We start from the raw sequence: 19,133 nt of genomic DNA on the forward strand, positions 1-19,133 counted from the left end.
ATGACCAAATTAAAATGGAAGAGGGTTGAAATCCCACGAAGGGGGTGGAGAAACCCAACAGGTATCTGCCTTGGTCATGTGGAAGTAGAGGATGACTCTTTTCATTTTTTATGAATTGGCTTCAAACTAAAACTAAGCCAATGGTATTGGTGCTGAATTGCATGCTCTTCAGCCAACAAATCACTCCTTAAGCCAGCCTATATCTTCCTCCCATCATCCTCTTTTCTTTAGTTAATGGAGCAGATGTTTGGAGGTTTACATTTGCATTGTAATAGGGTGGAATGGCATAATCGAATGTCATCCCATCTGAACAGCCCTTGTCGGTCACAGTGGATAGGTCAAACTGTTAAGCAGTGGTCTAGGATTAACTTGGCTCAATTGGAGGCAAATCCAATATTAGATAATGGGTAGTTGGGTACTCAAATTGTTGCAGCACCTCTTATTGTTATTGAAATATCTAATCTAGACATTGAGGATGTTAATATGGACTGAAATCATCAAGCAGGATTCAATATTCTACCCAAACAAAAAAAAGAAAGAAAAAAATGGGGTTCAATATGTCAAAAATCCCTCGAAACATACTTGGCATTCTGACGGCTGGATTGTTTGGCGAAAGAGAGCAAGCAAGTCATCATTTGCTACAATCCCTTAAGATTTTAACAGCTGAATCTGCTGCCACTCTAGCTCAAGATTGCAATGGTGGCAGAAACTGTTACTTACCTCTGATCGTGCTCACCATCTAACTCACATCCAATATCCCCTTGCTGAGTGGTCATGAAACTCTCCAGTCAATGTCCACAAATTGAATTGAGCCCGTATGTGCCCACAGAGGCCAACAAAATTCAATTTCAATTAAGAAGACTGCAAAGCGTTAGATCTCTTCTACATCCTGTATGGCAACAAAACTATAAGAACATAGACTGAGAATACAGATTCGATGGTTGCTTCTAGAACTAAGCATGCTTACAGCATTATCTGGTTCTTTTTTTCTTATTTTAAATCCAAGACATGGATGGCCAAACATGACAACTGCAAATCTGAACGTTCATGATCTTAACATGCATAGAATTTCATTCATTATTAGACAGATTGGATGAAAATATACCTTATAGTCCTGAGGTTATTGCAGATTGATTTTGCACATTGGCATCCAAATCAAGACCACTGTAAGAGAACATTGAGTCAGATGCCAAGTAAATTGTAAATGATATGAGAGAACAGAGAATAACCAAACATACTTCTCCTTTGCTTCCATCTTGAGTTGGTCTATACGATTCTGAAGATCAGCACATGCAGCTTGGATCTCTATGTTCTTCTCACATAGCTCCCTCCATTGTGCCATCAGGGCATTAAGTTGCACACCTGTGTTTTGCTGGTGATATCATATACATGTAAGACCTGTATTAGAATCCTGAGAATTGGACAGATCATCCTCTTTGTAGCAATAAAGTTCAAGCCAAAAAATGCTACCTGATGGAATTTTCTTTCACGATTCACAGCTTCAATCTTTTCATTATATTCCAGAGCCACTGCTTGCATTCTAGAAGCAAATATAGGTAGCAGTAAGAAAAGCGATTCATGCACGAATGGAAAGAAATGGGTGATTAAGCTGCAGAGAAGACTTCTAGTGCATGGAGCATTAAAATATGCATGCGCTCTGTGCAGTTTAGGTCCGTTATGCAGCAGAAACTTTCAGTTTCTCCGCACAGCACGGTGGAGTAACAGTCTTTGAGACTCATGTTGGGGCCATAATGGCAAATTGACAATTTTGATCAGCTCAAAGACCCGCATGAATTTCAAACAGCCATTAGTGACATTCAACCTCAGTGGAACATTATTTCCACTCTGTAGTGGACTTAAACCATACTTTGGGTGCATCCCTGCATGCTTAATGCATGCATATATAAGTGCATGAATGCATCTATAAACATACATTTGATTGTGTGCATGTGCATGATTGGGCAGGCGTGCACTCATGCATGCACGCATTCATGCGTATGTGTGTGATGGCCAAGAAATTCATGAAAGACCATCTGAAGTATAGAGAGAGAAAAAGAACCCCATTATAGTTTCTTCTTGACTGGACGGGATTGAGAAACACCAGGAGATCCTACTAATTCCTCCACCTCCACTTCCTATCATTTACATCAGCAAACAAGTGTGCATATTGTTCTTAATGCAGAACATTCCAGAGCCCCCACGTGTAGAACAAACATCACACTCTGCTCTATAAAGTATGGACAAACATTGTTAAAATACCTATGTTGCCTTACATATTAATCAAACTTGTTCATAAACCACTATTTATTGTAATACAAATCTGTCTATGAGCCGAGGTTGTCTCTTAGACTTATCCAGGAGATCACACTCCCAACAACTCTTATCCTTAGTTACCAAAAGCGTGTGCTGGGCAGAGGAAAATGGTCGCGGGTGTAGGAAAGTGGCTGTCTTAGAAAATTGTTTAATAAGTCGCCACAAAAACAGTTCTCTAATGAGATTCCAAGGCAGGTGCAGCACCGTAAGAGTGTGGTTGAAACTGCTTCTACTAGAAGAAGAAAAATAATGTGTTTAGGAGAAGCTAGAAAACCTAACTTCTGGTTTCTCCTCCTGTGAGAAATTTCTAAAAAGGACAAGCAACACCATATATGCCAATAAATTAATATCTTTTCCAATAAACCTAACTGCTGCTAAGCTCCAATCTTCATTATCTTTTCCAATAAATTAATATCAACCCCCCCAAGTCTTCTAATCCATGTTCAATCATCTATATTTGCAATAGGAAAGCCATGGTTTACAATCCGATCGGGTCAGGCAGGCTGTGACCCATAAGCCTACATGGGTTGGGTCAATCCCAAACCCAGATTTCCAAAAACCCTGGGCAACCCACTGACCAGGCTGCTAGCCCACCAGATCCGCCCGGTTTGACCTAGTATTTGATTCATCCAGGTCAACTATTAGGTCAAAGGAAAGGCTACAAGGGCATGTCAGAGCACAGAGGTGGAGGTGGGGAGGCCTTGGATTTGTTGGAGAGGAGACATCAATATGGTCCTTCGATGAAGAGATCTACTATGATACTTAGATCTTTACCTCTACCGCCTGCCTCCATCGGCATTGGGTTTCCCTCCTCAGCTTTGAGATCTGGGAAAGGGCGAGGGTTTGGCGACCCTAGATGTGGGAGGACAGCTTCATTAAGCAGATCTGGCCATTGAGGAAGACCTTGTCATGGAGACCATCAATTCAGCAATTGTGGTGCCGATGGGGGGAAACAAGCAATGGTCTCAAACTCAAACTTGAAGTGGCCAAAGGTGGAGGCACCCACTCGAGGGTGGCCGACATACTGAAGTAGTAGCCACCAAAGCCACAGCTGGGGCTGGTGGGGTGCTCACATAGGGAGTGGAGAAGGAGCTATCAACCTCATCAGTTATGGCAGGGTTGGAGCAGGTCTAGGGTTCTACCATTGCTAGGATTTTCGAGCTCCGACTATGTTTCGCCACTGTTACTAGGGCTGCAGATGGGTCAAATCGGACTAGGGCATGCTTGACCCTGACCCAACTCAGTTTCATGTACTAGTTTTGATATTTAGATCATGCCCAATCAAATAGATGATCGAGTCAGGTCAAATCGGGCCTATGGAAAATATTTTAGGCCTAGTAAGTTGATCAAATCAGGTCAGGGAATATTCAAGTCTGGATCGGGTCTGGTTCGGGTCCAGCTGTACATTTGTTTACTAACAAGATTTCATGAAGAAAATTTTGTTCCTACTTCTGCATCAAACTGAATTTTGACTGCCACAAAAATGTTTGCTAACATGATGAAAACTCCATGAATTAATGTTAACCTAGAACTGCAATCTAAAAGGTTAATAACCTCAAAAGCTGGCCTTCTTAATGTAGTGAGATTAGTTTGAGCATTTTTCTCTTAATAAGAAAAAGAAGAAATCACTTAGAGTACTTTCTTTAGGTCAATTCAAGTCAGGTCAAGTCGAGTAACTAATTGGAAGACCCAAATGGACCCATATAGTGCATGAATCGAGTTGAATTGGGCCAAGTCAAAGCCTATGAAATCCAGACCTGACCTGGAATGTGGAACGAGCATAATATTTGAACCCGACCAGACCCCATGGGCCTTCAAGACGGGTGGGTTCAGGTCTAACCAGGTCGGACCAGGTCGGGTCACTAGTCAACCAAACCCATTCCCAGCCTTAACTGTTACAGTTTCCAAGCTTTATATTTTGCTTCCTTTACTCTGAAAGAGAAGAGGAAAGGCGAGGTCAAAAAATTGGGCTCCCCTCACTTCAGAGAGAGAGAATGCACGAGTTCGACTTGTGGTGAACCAATGGTTGATCCAGGATTGACCTCTGACCCATGATGCAAACATTAAAATAAGTCAACATCAGGTCGGATTTCATAACGTTGACACAAAGCATCTCCCTACTTAAGTTGTGTATATGGTGGTCATTCCCTAACACTTAACACAAATGGATCTACCAAGAATAGCAATCTCCACGATGACCAAAAGCAAAGATAAAAGGTTAAGTGTTGCCAATTATCAATATTTTAATAGGAAGCTATAGTACGTGAGCAGGCAAGGAACTGCATGATGCAAATGTGGTATGTGGACTGCATATGCAGGCATACATATACTTAGTATTAAATATTAAAAATAAATAAAATAATGATAATGGCAATATTTTTTATAAAGGATAGAAATTTTAATTAAGGATAGCAACTAACAATATCACAACAGTATCATTGTGCTCCTTTGCATTCATCAAGCAAAGTATTTGATCTGAAGGTAAATCACCCAATCAACAATCGTCCAAATGGCTGATTCAAGTACCAGAGTCAACTCCATTTCAGCACATCCATAGCTTGAGAACAACAACACAACCACAACTTCATGATTATGAAGCCCCCCTTGACCATCCACCACTGGTAGGGTGTTCCACCCATATTTTGTCAATACCACATAAGCGCAAGAACTCTCATCATTAAACTCTAATTACCTAGCAGGTTTAAAAAGTGACTTGCCGAATTAGTAGAGACAGACATCTAATTCCCAATTCACCCACTTCCTTGGGAAGGAAGACCATCCCAGTTAACAACCTACACCTGCTTTGCCCATCCTTATCCTGCAAATAAAAACCTCAAGATCTTCACCGTCTGAAAACTACCACTTTCTCCATACTACAAGCCACAATTCACCTAAATTCATTTCACAAAAAAGACTAGTAAACAACTCAAACCCATTACAAAACCTTATATGACCAACAAAAGCGCTTCAAGGTTAAAAGAAGACTTCCCAAACTCCTAAACAACCAAAAAAAGTAGTATGTCCGTGATCAAACAAAAATCCAACCACCCCATCCCCCGCACCTCACAAAACAAAAAAAATGTATGAAAATAAACTGTAGGATCAATAGGTTTCTAATAATAAACCAAAATGGAGGCTTCCGGACTAAAATTCCAGCAAAATATGATGCTAGTAATTCTCACTTTGTAGTACAATTTTCACCGGAAGCTGCTAGAAGCAATGATGGGAGTTTCAGCCAAAATGTGTTGATTTCAGCCTGAAATGATCTGAAATGTACTAAAGTTTTTATTGTTTGAGCCAGTTTCGGTCAAAACCGATTTCATACATTCTTTGAATTCATCACATTGATATTTAACATCATTTTGGGATTATTTTTACAATTATCTTAACTTTGGAGCCATTTCCTGGTCATTGGCCATTTATTTATTTAAAACCGACTAAATAGTGTAAATTTAGGGTCATCTTTTTCATTTTCAAGGACAAAGTAGAAATATTTATGGATGATAAGCAAGAAATATTTTCTTAACATTGACCATATATTTTCATAAATTTTTAAAAATTAAAAGTATTTCAGTGTTTGGCACAAAGCAAATTAAGAAAAACAGTTTTTTTTTATAGATTTAGGAGAACCCTTCGGTTCTAAAAACAGATGAAAAGGGGACTGGGGAAAGATATAATCTTAGATTTGCTAGACCTTAGTTTAAGTCTCACACTAAGATAAGATATATCTAGTAGTAGTTTTTTTGTAATAAGTAAATTATAAGTTATATGTTGGTACATGGTTTTCAATATGATGATAATTAATATAGCAAGTTTCATATTCATATATAGTTCCACATTAGTATGTTCCATTATTACAGCTGTTAAAATTGTTAGATGTTCAAGAATTAGGTTACTATCAAACAATAGTTCTTTGACAACTCGTTCGCTTTCAAAGAATTTTATAACTCTTCCTAGTTAGAAGCTTTCAGCCTGACAGCACAACCACCAAAAATTTGATGATCAAAAATGATACAATATACTTCCAAACTACATAATATATGTTTCCTTGGTTTATTTATTTTTTTCTTATTTTAACTAATCTTTTTCATCATTTTCCCTTATATTTTGGTCAGAAATCTGGAATTTGACCCAGAACTGTGTAAACAAAGCTTCGCAAGCTTCATGAAGACCAAAATTAACTTTTCCAACCTTGACTCAGAAGCGTTGTGTCATAGATAATTGGTTAAGCATAGACAAACATCTTGACTTCTTAGATCCTAGACAGCATTTTAAAAGACTATAGTTAGTAGAAAGGTGAAATCCCAAAAAAATGAAACATAACATCAAATAATATGCAGTATGTCAATGTTAGGTACCAACCTGACAACTCTAATAATTCACAAATTAATTTTGTCCTTCATATTTAAACAGGATAGACAAACAAAGGTTGCCACCTAAGCAAATAAGGAAATGTCTTCTAAAACATGAATCCCGTGCTTCTAAAACTCATATGCAATTGCATCACCAGCGATGCAGAGGAAGCTTCTAAAGCCTTAATAAAAACCTTGTAGAATGAACAAAGAGGAGGCAACTCACATTGACCAACCCATGAAAGTTACAAAAGTGGCCCAACATTCAAGGAGTTGTTGCCAACATCTCACCAGCAATGAAAACTAGTGGATCCATCCATCCATGAACTTACAGGAAGAGGTGCACAAAGATCATGGTCCTTGAGATGACGGTCAAAAAGTTATATCGTATTTCTTTTGAGAAATCACATTGACAGAGAAAAACCAATGGTAACTCTGCTGATGTCAGATTTAGTAATAAGCCATTTTTGCTGAAAAATTCTTGTTTAGTATGCATCCAAGCAAGGTTCGTCAATAGAATCGGGATCCATACTGATTGGCGCCTAGTACGGTTGGGTACTGGTTCGGTGCCGAACCAAACCGGCAACCGGCGCGCCCTAATTTTTTTTTTGACCAGCATGCCCTAATTTTTTTTTGAACAGTTCTCCAAAAATTTAATTGATAATCACTCTTTTTGAACTTTTTCTATAAATTTAAATCCAATTTGATGTTTTTTTATATTTCTTGATTTTTTTATTTTTTTTGAATTTAAGTCTAATAATGCCACAATGCTACTTGACTCGGCGCACCGAGTCGGCATCGAACCGGTCGGAACCAACCGGTTCCAGCAGGTTCAGGCCAGTTCCGGCTCGAAAAGAACCAATTTCGGCCAGTCCCATTGCGATTCGGGCCTGTATAGGCCGGAACCGTTTGCTATTAGATTCGGCAGACCTTGCATCCAAGTCATAGACTATTTTTCTGATCCACAAGGTCGGTACCTATCCAGGATTTTTTTTCTCTTGACCAGGAAGGTTGAAATCCCTTTTCCATTTTCTCAGTTTTAAGTGCTTTAAACGACAGATCTTCAGTATTATCAACAAATTTCATTCTAAATGTTTATTAGCAGTGTTGGCATTCAGCAACTTCTTATAGTAGATTTTTTTCATCAATATTACCTCTTCCACATTCATAGTGAATGTGCCTCCACATCTCTCAAAGTCTAATGGTGTTTTGAGCACTCCTCTGCTTCAAGAGCACATGAATAAACCATGAGTTGGAGTTTCCTATCTGAAGCCATTATATTGTAAAACAATAGTTTCAAACACGCTTTCTGCCCTTCCAGCTAGCTTAATAGCTCTGGCTTTTGCTACATTTTCTTGATGAATTTTGTCATAGTCATTCACAAGATAGAACCTAATTTGCAGCTACACCACATTTAACACATCCCAGAATATAGGCTTGCTATTTGTAATGCAGCGTCAGCTCAATTTAAATTTTCAACCAATAAAGCTTCATGCTTCCACAAATCACCTCCCCAAGACACCTTCATCATCATCTCATAGTCGGTTCATAATTGATAAATCAATGTTCTTTGCACATTACCTCTCATTTGAGTGGCACCATGATATCGTGCATCAGATATGGTTTTGTCAAATAGGAAAGAGAGAGACCATACGTGATATGTCTTGACAAAGATGTTCATGGAGTAGAGATACAGGCGAAAAACACTCATTGTGGCCTTTGAACTTATACATGACCATCCTCAAGCATTACTAAAAAGAATGACAAAGTATGCAGGTTTTATACACTAATAAAAACAAACCCCTTGATCTTATAAGTAGAATTCTGCCACCTCATCACTACAGGAAGGAATCAAAATTGATTTTAGCAGCATAAATTATCATACAGTGCCCAAGTATCCAAGCATTGTAAATTTAGAACATAACTGAAAGCTCTTCAAAGCATATCATCAAAAATTTTGTGAAAATAAAGCCAGGCATGAAAAGTCCATCACAACACAGAGCATGATAAGATCAAACGAAGTACCATTAAGATATTACATATGATTGATGATAGTGTCAAATTGGCTGTTGTTTCAATTTATGCACTGGTGACCTTAACAAGAGACTGAGGTTATGGATAGTGATCAACAACAGAGACTGATTTATTTGAATGTGTCTGAGCATAAAGGATGTATGGGAGCAAGTCATTTACAAGAAACTAAGGATGATGTTACTGATGCCCAATAAATTCTCACATGACATCCATGTTCAAATCTGCACATCAGTTGATAACCTAGGATGCTCATGAACTTCAGTCATTGAAACCATGTTCCAAGTTTTTCACCTTGTTCCTTTCTAGATGCGAGAACAACTAAAAAGTTTTAAAAAAAAATCATATCAAGATTCCTACTTTGATAAAGAATCTCATTTAACACAGCTGTCCAACTAATCAAGCTGTTCCTTGGAGGAGCATTTACATCTAAAATAAGTTCTAATGTAACTAACACATTGCAATAAGAGAACAGATACCTCTATTTCGATTGAACATATAAAGATACATATTACATAATGCTGTACTAGGGCCCACAGCATCAATGACTAGGAAAAATGACAGACATACCTGGACAAAAATGACTCCAATTGTTTGTTCTTCTGTTTCCAGACATCAGCACCATGCTTCAACATTAGCTCCAGATTCTCAATCCTGATTCAACATTAAAAGAGATTACATGTTTGTGTAAACCAAATAAAAGGTAAACTATGGGCATGAAAGAGTGCAAGAAAAAATAAGATGGTAAAACCTGACAATAAGATAATAGAGATTAGAAAAAAAATAAAAGCAAAAAAAAATCAAATCAAATAGAACCTAAGAAGTTACAGATGGCACATGAAAAAAAAAATCCTCATTTAAAATCCTCAAATCAGAATCTAGAAAGATAATAGAGCTTAGAATTAAAAGCTCATGATGAACACCTATTGCACTTACTTTTGTATCCAAATGATAGTCATTACAGACAACATTGTGGCAAAAATAACATTCCTAACACTTTGCAGATTTTTCTAGATTAAGGCATTTGAGTTTACAAGAAGTCAAGACTTCCACAAATCAAGTTACAATCAACGTGATTCTTTATGTCCATATTCAAATAGGAAAATAAGTATGCAAACATACAGATAAATATATGCACATGCTCATGCATGAGTGCATGTTTCAATAAAAACTTTAGCTCATGAAAACAAATTCAAGATACATCATAAACATGGTTACACCTTACAAAAGCATGGAAGATCTTGATTTAAGGTACACATGGAATTATTTTTAAATGAATAACTTTTAGTAGTCATGTTTTCTTTCTGTGAGTTAAGTATGCTGACTTTTAGCAAATTCCACTATAAAGATTTTGTAGATAACATGCAATTCATTTATTGGTCTTCTATTAAATTAAACAAGAAACACATCAAAATATAATTTTGTTCATATGCATCCATATCCTACACATCAACATTTACATAGCATGTTGCTTAACCATCTTCTACTCTCTTAATATATTTTTTTATGCAACACTTCCATTAAGCAATGGCAAATATATGCCACTTGAAGCAAAACTTTAGTTGTCATGATAAGTATGACATAAAGCAAGAAAGGATAAAGATTGTGAACAAGAGAACACAGGAACATTCAATATAAGGGTACCCAAAGCTCTCAGTAAGCATGTCAGTCAGCATCCATATAGACAAAATTATCATATGCACATACTGTACATAGAGTAAAGAAATGAGAGAGTTTGTTGGTACTTTTACTTTAAAAGCACAAAAAGTTTAGTTAACAATAATAATTTATGTAAAAAAATAAGGGTGTCATAAATCAGAAAAGGATCATGCTTCCGTAGTATGAAAGAAACAGTAGACATGGAACATGCAAACTTATTGGAGCGTATTCACCCTTGATTCAACATAAAAAGATCTCTTTTGGAAGATTATCCGTTGAATGTAATATACTAGAACAGTTGCCAGAAAAAGACCAAAATCTTTGAAGATGCCATTTATCAGAAAAGAAAAAAAAGAAAAAAGAAAACTGTAAGAAACAAAAGCTCACATGGAAAGGAAAATACAATAGGTCAACAATGTATTAAAACAGATCACAGGCTTGCAGCTGTCAGGGTTTTCATGGTGAGCAGAAGAGAACAAGCACTATAGCGGTCGCCATGTGACCAAGGCAAACTGCTAAAACATATCAATATCTTTTCTAACTATCAAAAATCAATATTTTACATCAACTTCATGCAAAAAATAATACTAATGACAAAAAAACATTAATGGTAAAGCTCATCCACCTAACACCATAACATCATGTTGACATCCATATGAAGGTCTATAATCAAATGACATTCAAACATCAGATAAAGATGTTGACAGTCACATAACATCAAGTCATCAACTATAGAGGAACGATGCCCACAATCATATAACATAATCCACAAAATAAAATATCATTATCAAGAGATGATAGACACCTTTAGAGTTCGGACAAAAAGGCCGAATGACAAATTGATGATTGACCATATTAGTAATGAATCATCATCTGCCACTTCTAGGAGGTTTGCTTCTCAAGCACAAAAATTAACTGTGTGCAAGTCATCCATCTCAACATATGCTTCCTCTCATTCTTCTTCTTTCCTGACTCCAATGACTCAAATCAATCTCACCGGTATTTATGTTTTGATTCTTTGGTTTCTTTAACTGTGTGGATGAAGCAGCTCCGGCATCTTTAGATCTAGCTCTCCTCCTTGTGTACCACTTAGGCTCACTATTAGCCCTAGAGGCTTCCTCAACCATACTCCATATCAACCCTCACAATGCAAGACGACTTCATCTCTAGGCTCATCTGCAGAAGAATCCTTCTTCACTAACCAGTCAACAACTTCACCATCATCAAAATCCTTCGCTGCTATGACATATCTTTTCTTGTCCAAACTCTTTCACTTGAGCCTCCCATTGAAATTGAAAAAGATTAGGTTATTGTCAGCCACTATAGCAGGTTTTCACTCATAGAATAGGGTTCTTGCCTAACATATTGGCCGCTTCTATGTAAGTTCCACATGGTGCCACAATGAAGCTTAGCATATTGGTTTTCAATTCGAAATACTATAACAGCCACTACAATGGCCACAGCAGCAGCTTTTTTTCAAAACAATGCTACAGCTTACCAAAGAACACTAAAAAAACAACTTTTTGTAGCAAAGTTCTTATATGTTAATTTTGTCTGGAATGTTGACCAAAAGATGCCCAACCAGGATATTAGGTGAAGGAAGCCTTCCTTGAATAAATTAATAAAGGTTTATTGGACTACAAAAGGTCCCCAATGTCCTCTAAAGTGCTGGATTCTGCAGTTTAATAGGTGATGCAAATAGTATCGGTGTGGGAATATAAAAAAATAATCATGGTTCAGCATCATTGTTACCTGTCTAAATCAGTTCCATGGCAAAAGTCTAGAGTCAAACTAATGCTCTTGGAAGTTGGAAAGTCAGTTAGTAATTCAGTCTTGTTCTCTGTGAAAGTTATGGAAAATGTAGTGTCCAGTCTTCTAAGTTGAATGTATTTAATATTGGTGTCTTCTAGGCTGAATAGAGTAAATACTTTTTATTTCCAATGTGAGTCCATTATTAAGGTAATTGCTTAGGAGTCTATATAAAGGAGTTGTAAGGGACATGCAAGGAATACAAATGAATTAATCTAAAGGAAATATTGAAGGTCCTACATCAAGAAAAACTCTATGTTAACTTGAAAAAGTGTAAGTTTCTCGCTGATTCTTTGCTGTTTTTGGGATATGTAGACCAAAGCAAAGTTGAAGCAATTAGAAGCTGGCCTACACCAACTACAATTGGAGAAGTGCATAGTTTTTATGGCCTAGCTACCTTCTACAGACGTTTCATCGGAAATTTCAGCACTGTTATTGCACCAATGACAGATTGCATGAAGAAGGAAAAGTTTGAATGGACAAAAGAAGCAAAAGATAGCTTTCAAGTGATCAAATAAAAGTTGTGCACTACACCAGTCCTTGCTCTACCTAACTTTGACAAAGTCTTTGAAGTTGAATGTGATGCTTCAGGTGTTAGAGTTGGAGCTGTACTTAGCCAAAATGGGAAGCCAATCTCTTATTATAGCCAAGAGTGTTTGAAGTTTTATGTCCGGATTTTTTGAAGGGAAATCAGGAGAAAAAGCTTGTAAAGAAGAGAACTGAGTTCTGTCCAGAAAAGTTATTGTAGATTAATCGAATTGTCTCCCTTACATGTCCCTTCCAACTCCTTTATATAGACTCCTAAGCAACCACCTTAATAACGGACTTACATTGGAAATAAAATTTATTTACTCTAGTCAACCTAGAAGACACCAACATTACATACATTCAACTTAGAAGACTGGACACTACATTCACAGAGAACAAAACTGAATTACCAACAGACTTTCCAACTTCCAAGAGCATTATTTTTTTTATATTTCCATACCAATACTATTTGCATCACCATATCACAGAATACAAAGTCAACTAATAATTTTCATTAAAAATATGTAAGTTGAAATTAACTCTAGTTGCCTGGCATATTGAGTAGTCATCATCAGCCTCATTATCATGACTACTCCCTGTTTCATTTTTCCCATAGGTTGTCCTTTGGTGTAATGACCAACTGCCAGATAATGTCAGTCCTTAATTTTGACAGGAATGACCTGGTATTATGCTGGATAGGAAGAGAGAAAGGGGGTTTAGGGGACAGCATGAATAAAAATTATGGAGTGAATTTGCAAAAGGTCAAATAAGTAGAAAATATGGCTTAATAGGAAATACTGGAGAGACATGTTTGATAGAACCATCCAGTGAGTTAAGACAGTTTTCTGAAGAGTCATGTGATACAAGAACACTACATGAGTGCAGTGTCTAATAGTTAATAAAGGCACAATACAACAATTTACTCGGTGCTATAATTTTATTATGTGTATGTATCTGAATAGATTCTAATTTATAGAAAAATAATGATGATGATGTTTATAGTGTTATTTCATAAGTAGAACAATTTACTTGGTGCTATAACATTATTATGTGTATGTATCTGAATAGATTCTAATTTATAGAAAAATAATGATGGTGATGTTTATGGTGTTATTTCATAAGTAGTCAATGGTGTCAACAAACTGATGTAAACAGTGAATTTTTGTGTTTAAAAATTTTTAGTGATTAAAAATTTAGCAGCATCAGGGACTTACAAAAAACATGTCATCCTTTCACCCAAGAAGAGTGTTTGATTCTGAATCTGACAAATCCATATTCCACCCAGCATATATAAACTAGCAAAGTGGTGATATGACATTTCCCCTTTTTAACATTAGATGCCAAGCAAAGCCAGAACTGTTGACAGAGGGACCAAGAAATTGCATTACACAATCACTAATTACCTTACTATTTGATGTTGTAACAAGCTCTGAGCATTTCGTAGAGCTAGCCTCCACGCAGCAACATCATTACGCTTATTTAGCGGGGGAGGTTCTAATCCATAACGTGACATCTCCAAAGTTGCAGGTGGCTTGCCAGCTCTCACGCGTTCATACTCTCTAACAAGCATAGGGTGATCCTGAGAAATATGTACCAGAATTGGACATAGTACAATCCACAAGGAAGGTAGATTCATTAGAAGCATTTAAAATCAATATGCATACCCAACCAGCTAACCAGAAAAGGCATAAAATTGCAGGAATTGCAGGGAAAAGGAGAACTTCATAAGGTAATTGTTTAATTGTCAATGCAGAATACATGGATGAAGGCACAATAAATGGATGATTTAGATTTTTTCATGTAATCCAAACAACTATGTCTACGAAACATTTTAGAAATTGAAGTTAAAAAGTTGGGAACAAACACTCACGCATGCATACATACATGTGTGCATATAGGGAAGCCTTTAATGCTCTGATAACATAACTAATTTATCTATATTTTGTGCCAGAAGGCCCAAAACACAAGCTGGGCATCCAAGTGGACAATCCACATTTTTCATAGTCTGCATGTCTTAAAATAAATATGAACTCAAATTCACATGGTTTACATAGTTTACAAAAAATAGATCTGAAAAAGCATTTTATTTATAGACACATGGGCTATTTTCGATCATGATGAACAGCGTTGATCATTAATCTGGATGTCACAACACATAGTCTAAGTTGCTTATGTCATATTAATGTAAAAGATGTTTTCCATTTGTGTGTGAGCACATTTTCATTCTTGTCCCAGTTTTCTTTTTCTTTTTTTTACTTCACAGAAAATTATGAGAGCGGAAAGTACTATAAGTTAGATGTTACTAAATTTAGTTGATATTTCCTGATGTTAATTAATAGTTGATAATTTCTTTTTTCATGTTGAATATTATTAGTGGCCCAAAAAGAAATTCTGGCTACACCCCAACATGCAGATATTTGCGAGCACATGTATGTATGCATGCAAGTGCATGGAGATGTGGGTGACTGCTGCATGTGTGTGGGGTGTGTGTGTGTGTGTGTCTACATATCTGTATTGAAAAATAGAGAGACAACCTTCGCACTTACCTTGTAATAATGTCAAAAAATACAAGCATTAATGTGATTCAAAATTGTTTGTATTTCTAAATATTGGATGCCTATGACAAGACAACTAAAACAAAAAAGGATAACCAAATGTTTTCCAAAGTAACTTAGAATGATAAATTCTAGAGTTAACTTGGCAATACATTTTGATGTGTAAAGTTGAATGCATAGTCAATCTTGAGTTACATTATTAGTTAACTCTATTTGTTTGCATTCAGAAGTTCCAGATATAATTATCTGATCATGTATTCAATAGGTAGCAACCTTACATTTATCAACATCCAAGTTTATTTTTTCAGAATACAAGAATGGTGCAAGACAAGAAGAGGATAGAAGCTCTAGTGCTCATTAGATAAACAAAACAGGTAAAGTTGAAAAATATAGCAGTTTGGATTTCCTAGACAGGATATGCATGGAGCCAATAAGTGCTAATGATATAGTTTTGAATTAGATTTTAATGAGGCCTCACAAAGTAAAGAAAATTCCAAAATTGCTGGAATTTCCAGCAGGTCTGAAATTTAAATTTGCTAAGATTGAACTATAATGGTCAAAAAGACAAACCCTAAGGCAAAATGGTGGTTTTGTAGTTTACTTTTTGGATTAAGTCTCTCTTGGAGACTTAAAGGAACTAAGATGAACAACTTCTAGGAAACTTCCATGTTATATAGACTAAATCTGTGACATGCATGCACACACACATAGATGCATACATATAATTACACCAATGTCCACATTGCCATAAGAAGTTTGTAAATTAGCAGCAAAAGTCAAGGAAGTCATCATCATAAATCTTGGGGCCATAACTATAGGAGAAGATAAGGGAATGTCCAAAATTCATCCCAAAGCCTCTTTTTTACATAGGGATCAGGCCATCACCCAGAGATATAGTAGGTCATTTAAAGCTTCAAAAATAAAAATGCAAAAAGAAAAGAACCTTCCTTCTCCAAATTAGACAACTAAGAGTTCACACAAGTGAAAAAACAGAAAAAGAATTCCTCCTAAGACAATTTGGGGATCCCCATATGACTAGTCCTTCGCTAAGAGACTCATTGATAAAGAACAAAGAACAAAAGTAATTTAGAAATAATGAAGTTACTACATGAGGACTGAAAATTAAAGAATCTCACAATTTAGGATCACTGAAGAATCTCATATGCAAAGATATAAACTGCTAAACCACCGTAAAATGCAATCAAGCTTTTAAAAGAAACGAACTACATTCTCCATCTTTGATCATCAATACTGAAAACCAACAATCTGAGACATTAGTTGGTAAGAAAAATAGTCACCATAAGTTAGCATGGAGTATCACATGGAGTAAAGATTTAATAAGTTAGCATAGAGTAAATAATGATAAATTCTAAATTATCAAGCAGTATCGCATGGAGTAAAAATTTAATAAGTTAGCATTAGTTCTTTTTCTTTAAAAATAAAGTATTACATTTTCTCTCCTGTTTTAGAAATTGCTTATTCCATTTTCAGGTTAATCACCAATATTTTGTCAAACTAAGTTCTTTCTACATCTACTTTTGTATAAGCATGTTACACGAAGTAGAACATTTCCTTTCTTGTTTGATGTATTGAGTCTTAAGTTCATTAAGCAATTTACACAACCATGTTAGTTGGCACATATATACAAAAACTTTATATTATTGGTCCTTACTGTAATTGATCATGGTAAAAATACAGTGCAGCAAGCCTTGTGGACATAAAACAATCCTTGCAAGCCTAAGCACCTATAATTTTGTTCCATAAAAATTAAGTTCATGAGGGGACCAAGCACTAATAAGTTAGACAGTGACCATCTGATTTGCATATAGGAGTCAGGAAGCTAATTAAAAAGATATATATTGGTATATTTATGGGTAACACACATGAAGCACGACGAAGGAGACAAATTATAGGGTCATCCACAATTTTCATACATCATAATCAAAAAATCAACTCTATATTGTTTAAACCCCTTAACATCCATCATCAACACAACAACACTAAAGAGAAACAGCCATAGAACACTAATTTACTTAAGTAATTACCTCCGCAGAATGTTACATTCAATATTACACAATAAAGGGACATCCAAAGAAATCAAAGAGAAGGGAAAAATAAAAAGAAGTCAACATCCTCTTCTCATCCCAAGCAATAAGCTCCTCTATATTTTATGGATTATTCATGTATGCAATTAATTTACAAAAACTGTGCAGTCAGAAGCATTTCCATTCATGATAATTCAAAAACAACCATATAACCTTTAAACCCCTTGATTGCAAACATCATCTAAAAAGACATCTTAATGAACAGCTAATTGTGCAGGAGCTGACCTTTTTAAAATCTTTTAGCACAAAATGGCAACGAACAAAAAAAGAAAACAAGAAAATAGTTTAAAATACTCCTCATTTTTTGAAAATCTTAATAAGAAACTACAGTAGAGCTCCAAAGCCCTATCTCCATCAAAATACAAGCTTGCCCAAAACATAAACAACCAGGAAGAAATTTGAACCAAGCTATAAGCTATAACCTTGTCCTTATTAGCTATAAGCTATAACCAAGCTATAAGCTAAAAAAATGCTCCTCTTTCAACACCAAGCTATAAGCTATAATCCTCTCCTTGTTAGCTATAAGCTATAACTTAGCTATAAGCTAAAAATGCTCCTCTTCCAACACCAACCTATAAGCTCTAACCTTCTCCTTGTTTAAATAAAATTTAATAAATTTTGAACCAACTGTTTCGTGGATGATTCAAATCTGGAATTAAGATATGAAAACAAAACAGTCATAAATAAATGCATCTTCCATTCGTCCTAATCGAAAAACAATTATATAAATTTTTAACTCCTTGGCTTCTAATACCGCACTACAAAATATAAATACCGAAATTGCCACAAAACCTTAATTTATCCAAGAACTAAGCTCTTCAAAATCTCACATTTTATACAACATAACAAGGAACAATCCATAAAAACAAAAGAGGAAAAAAAAAGAATCTAAACATCCTCTTTCCAATCTCGGGGTACAAGCTCCGGTACATTTGCAGAAAACCTAAGAAGAAACTACAGTAGGACACCAAAACCCTAACTTTCATCAAAATTCAAGCTTTAAACGACAGGGAAGGACTCGTTGCGTACCTCAAAGCCGAACTTGGGCAGAGGAGGGAGCTCTCTGAGGAAATCCGCGGGCTTCTTGACGCTCCGCCGCATCTCCTCCTCAACGAGGCGGTCGACATCGGTCTTCACCCTGGGGTCGCCGTAGTCGTCGTCGATGTAGGGCAGCGCGTCGACGACGTCCGCCTTCGGACCGGCCGACCAGCCTTGGCGGGAAGGATCCGGCGGGGCTTCGAGCATCAGGATCTCTCTTCCCGCCATGATCTCTAAAAGGAGAGAAAGGGGTAGGGATGGTGAAAGCGAGCTGCTCGTGAGGGAAAGGGTTTTGGCTCTCCGTAGGGCGGACCCCTTATCGCCCGCGGCCCGGATTTTAAGCAGGGAGGCCGCTTCTTTTTGGGGACGAGGATTGTATCTTTCGCACGGAATAACGATTCACCTTCCTTTGGGCAAATCTACCGTTGGATCGCGAAATGCCGAGGAGTTCGAATGCTTTGAGATCTGTTAAGATATTAATCCAACGGTCAATGTCGTGAAAGAAGATCAATCATTCTTTCACTAGAAAAATACAACCCGAACCCTTTTTTTTCCCGTTATATCTTAGTCATATACTATTGTATATTATTTTTCTCAAAAATCATATCTTGTATTAAATATTTGTTGAAAACATATTTATTTATATTATATTATAGAATGAAAGAACAATATACTTGTTAGATTCCACCTGACTAATTTAATTCTAATACCGCTACTTTTTATTTACAAAGATCCTCGTACGT

The 19,133-nt window shown here is 36.4% G+C and overlaps 1 protein-coding gene across 2 annotated transcripts; it reads right to left on the reverse strand.

The window, feature by feature from the left end:
- Window positions 1–396: 396 nt before the first annotated feature.
- Window positions 397–18,718, reverse strand: LOC120106926 (pre-mRNA-splicing factor SPF27 homolog). Of its 2 annotated transcripts, none has more exons than XM_039120021.1 (7): window positions 18,382–18,718; window positions 14,096–14,271; window positions 9,267–9,350; window positions 1,471–1,540; window positions 1,239–1,372; window positions 1,106–1,164; window positions 397–889 (listed from the first exon to the last, which is right to left on the reverse strand). In XM_039120021.1, the coding sequence occupies exons 1-6, from the start codon at window positions 18,616–18,618 to the stop codon at window positions 1,107–1,109; spliced, it is 759 nt and encodes a 252-aa protein (XP_038975949.1). In that variant the 5' UTR covers window positions 18,619–18,718; the 3' UTR covers window positions 397–889; window position 1,106. The 2 variants fall into 2 exon arrangements, with proteins under 2 accessions (XP_038975949.1, XP_038975950.1); XM_039120022.1 differs by having other exon boundaries at window positions 397–905.
- Between the last annotated feature and the right edge of the window lie 415 nt (window positions 18,719–19,133).

This window comes from Phoenix dactylifera, unplaced genomic scaffold, assembly GCF_009389715.1.
Source record: "Phoenix dactylifera cultivar Barhee BC4 unplaced genomic scaffold, palm_55x_up_171113_PBpolish2nd_filt_p 000693F, whole genome shotgun sequence".
NCBI lineage: Eukaryota > Viridiplantae > Streptophyta > Magnoliopsida > Arecales > Arecaceae > Phoenix > Phoenix dactylifera.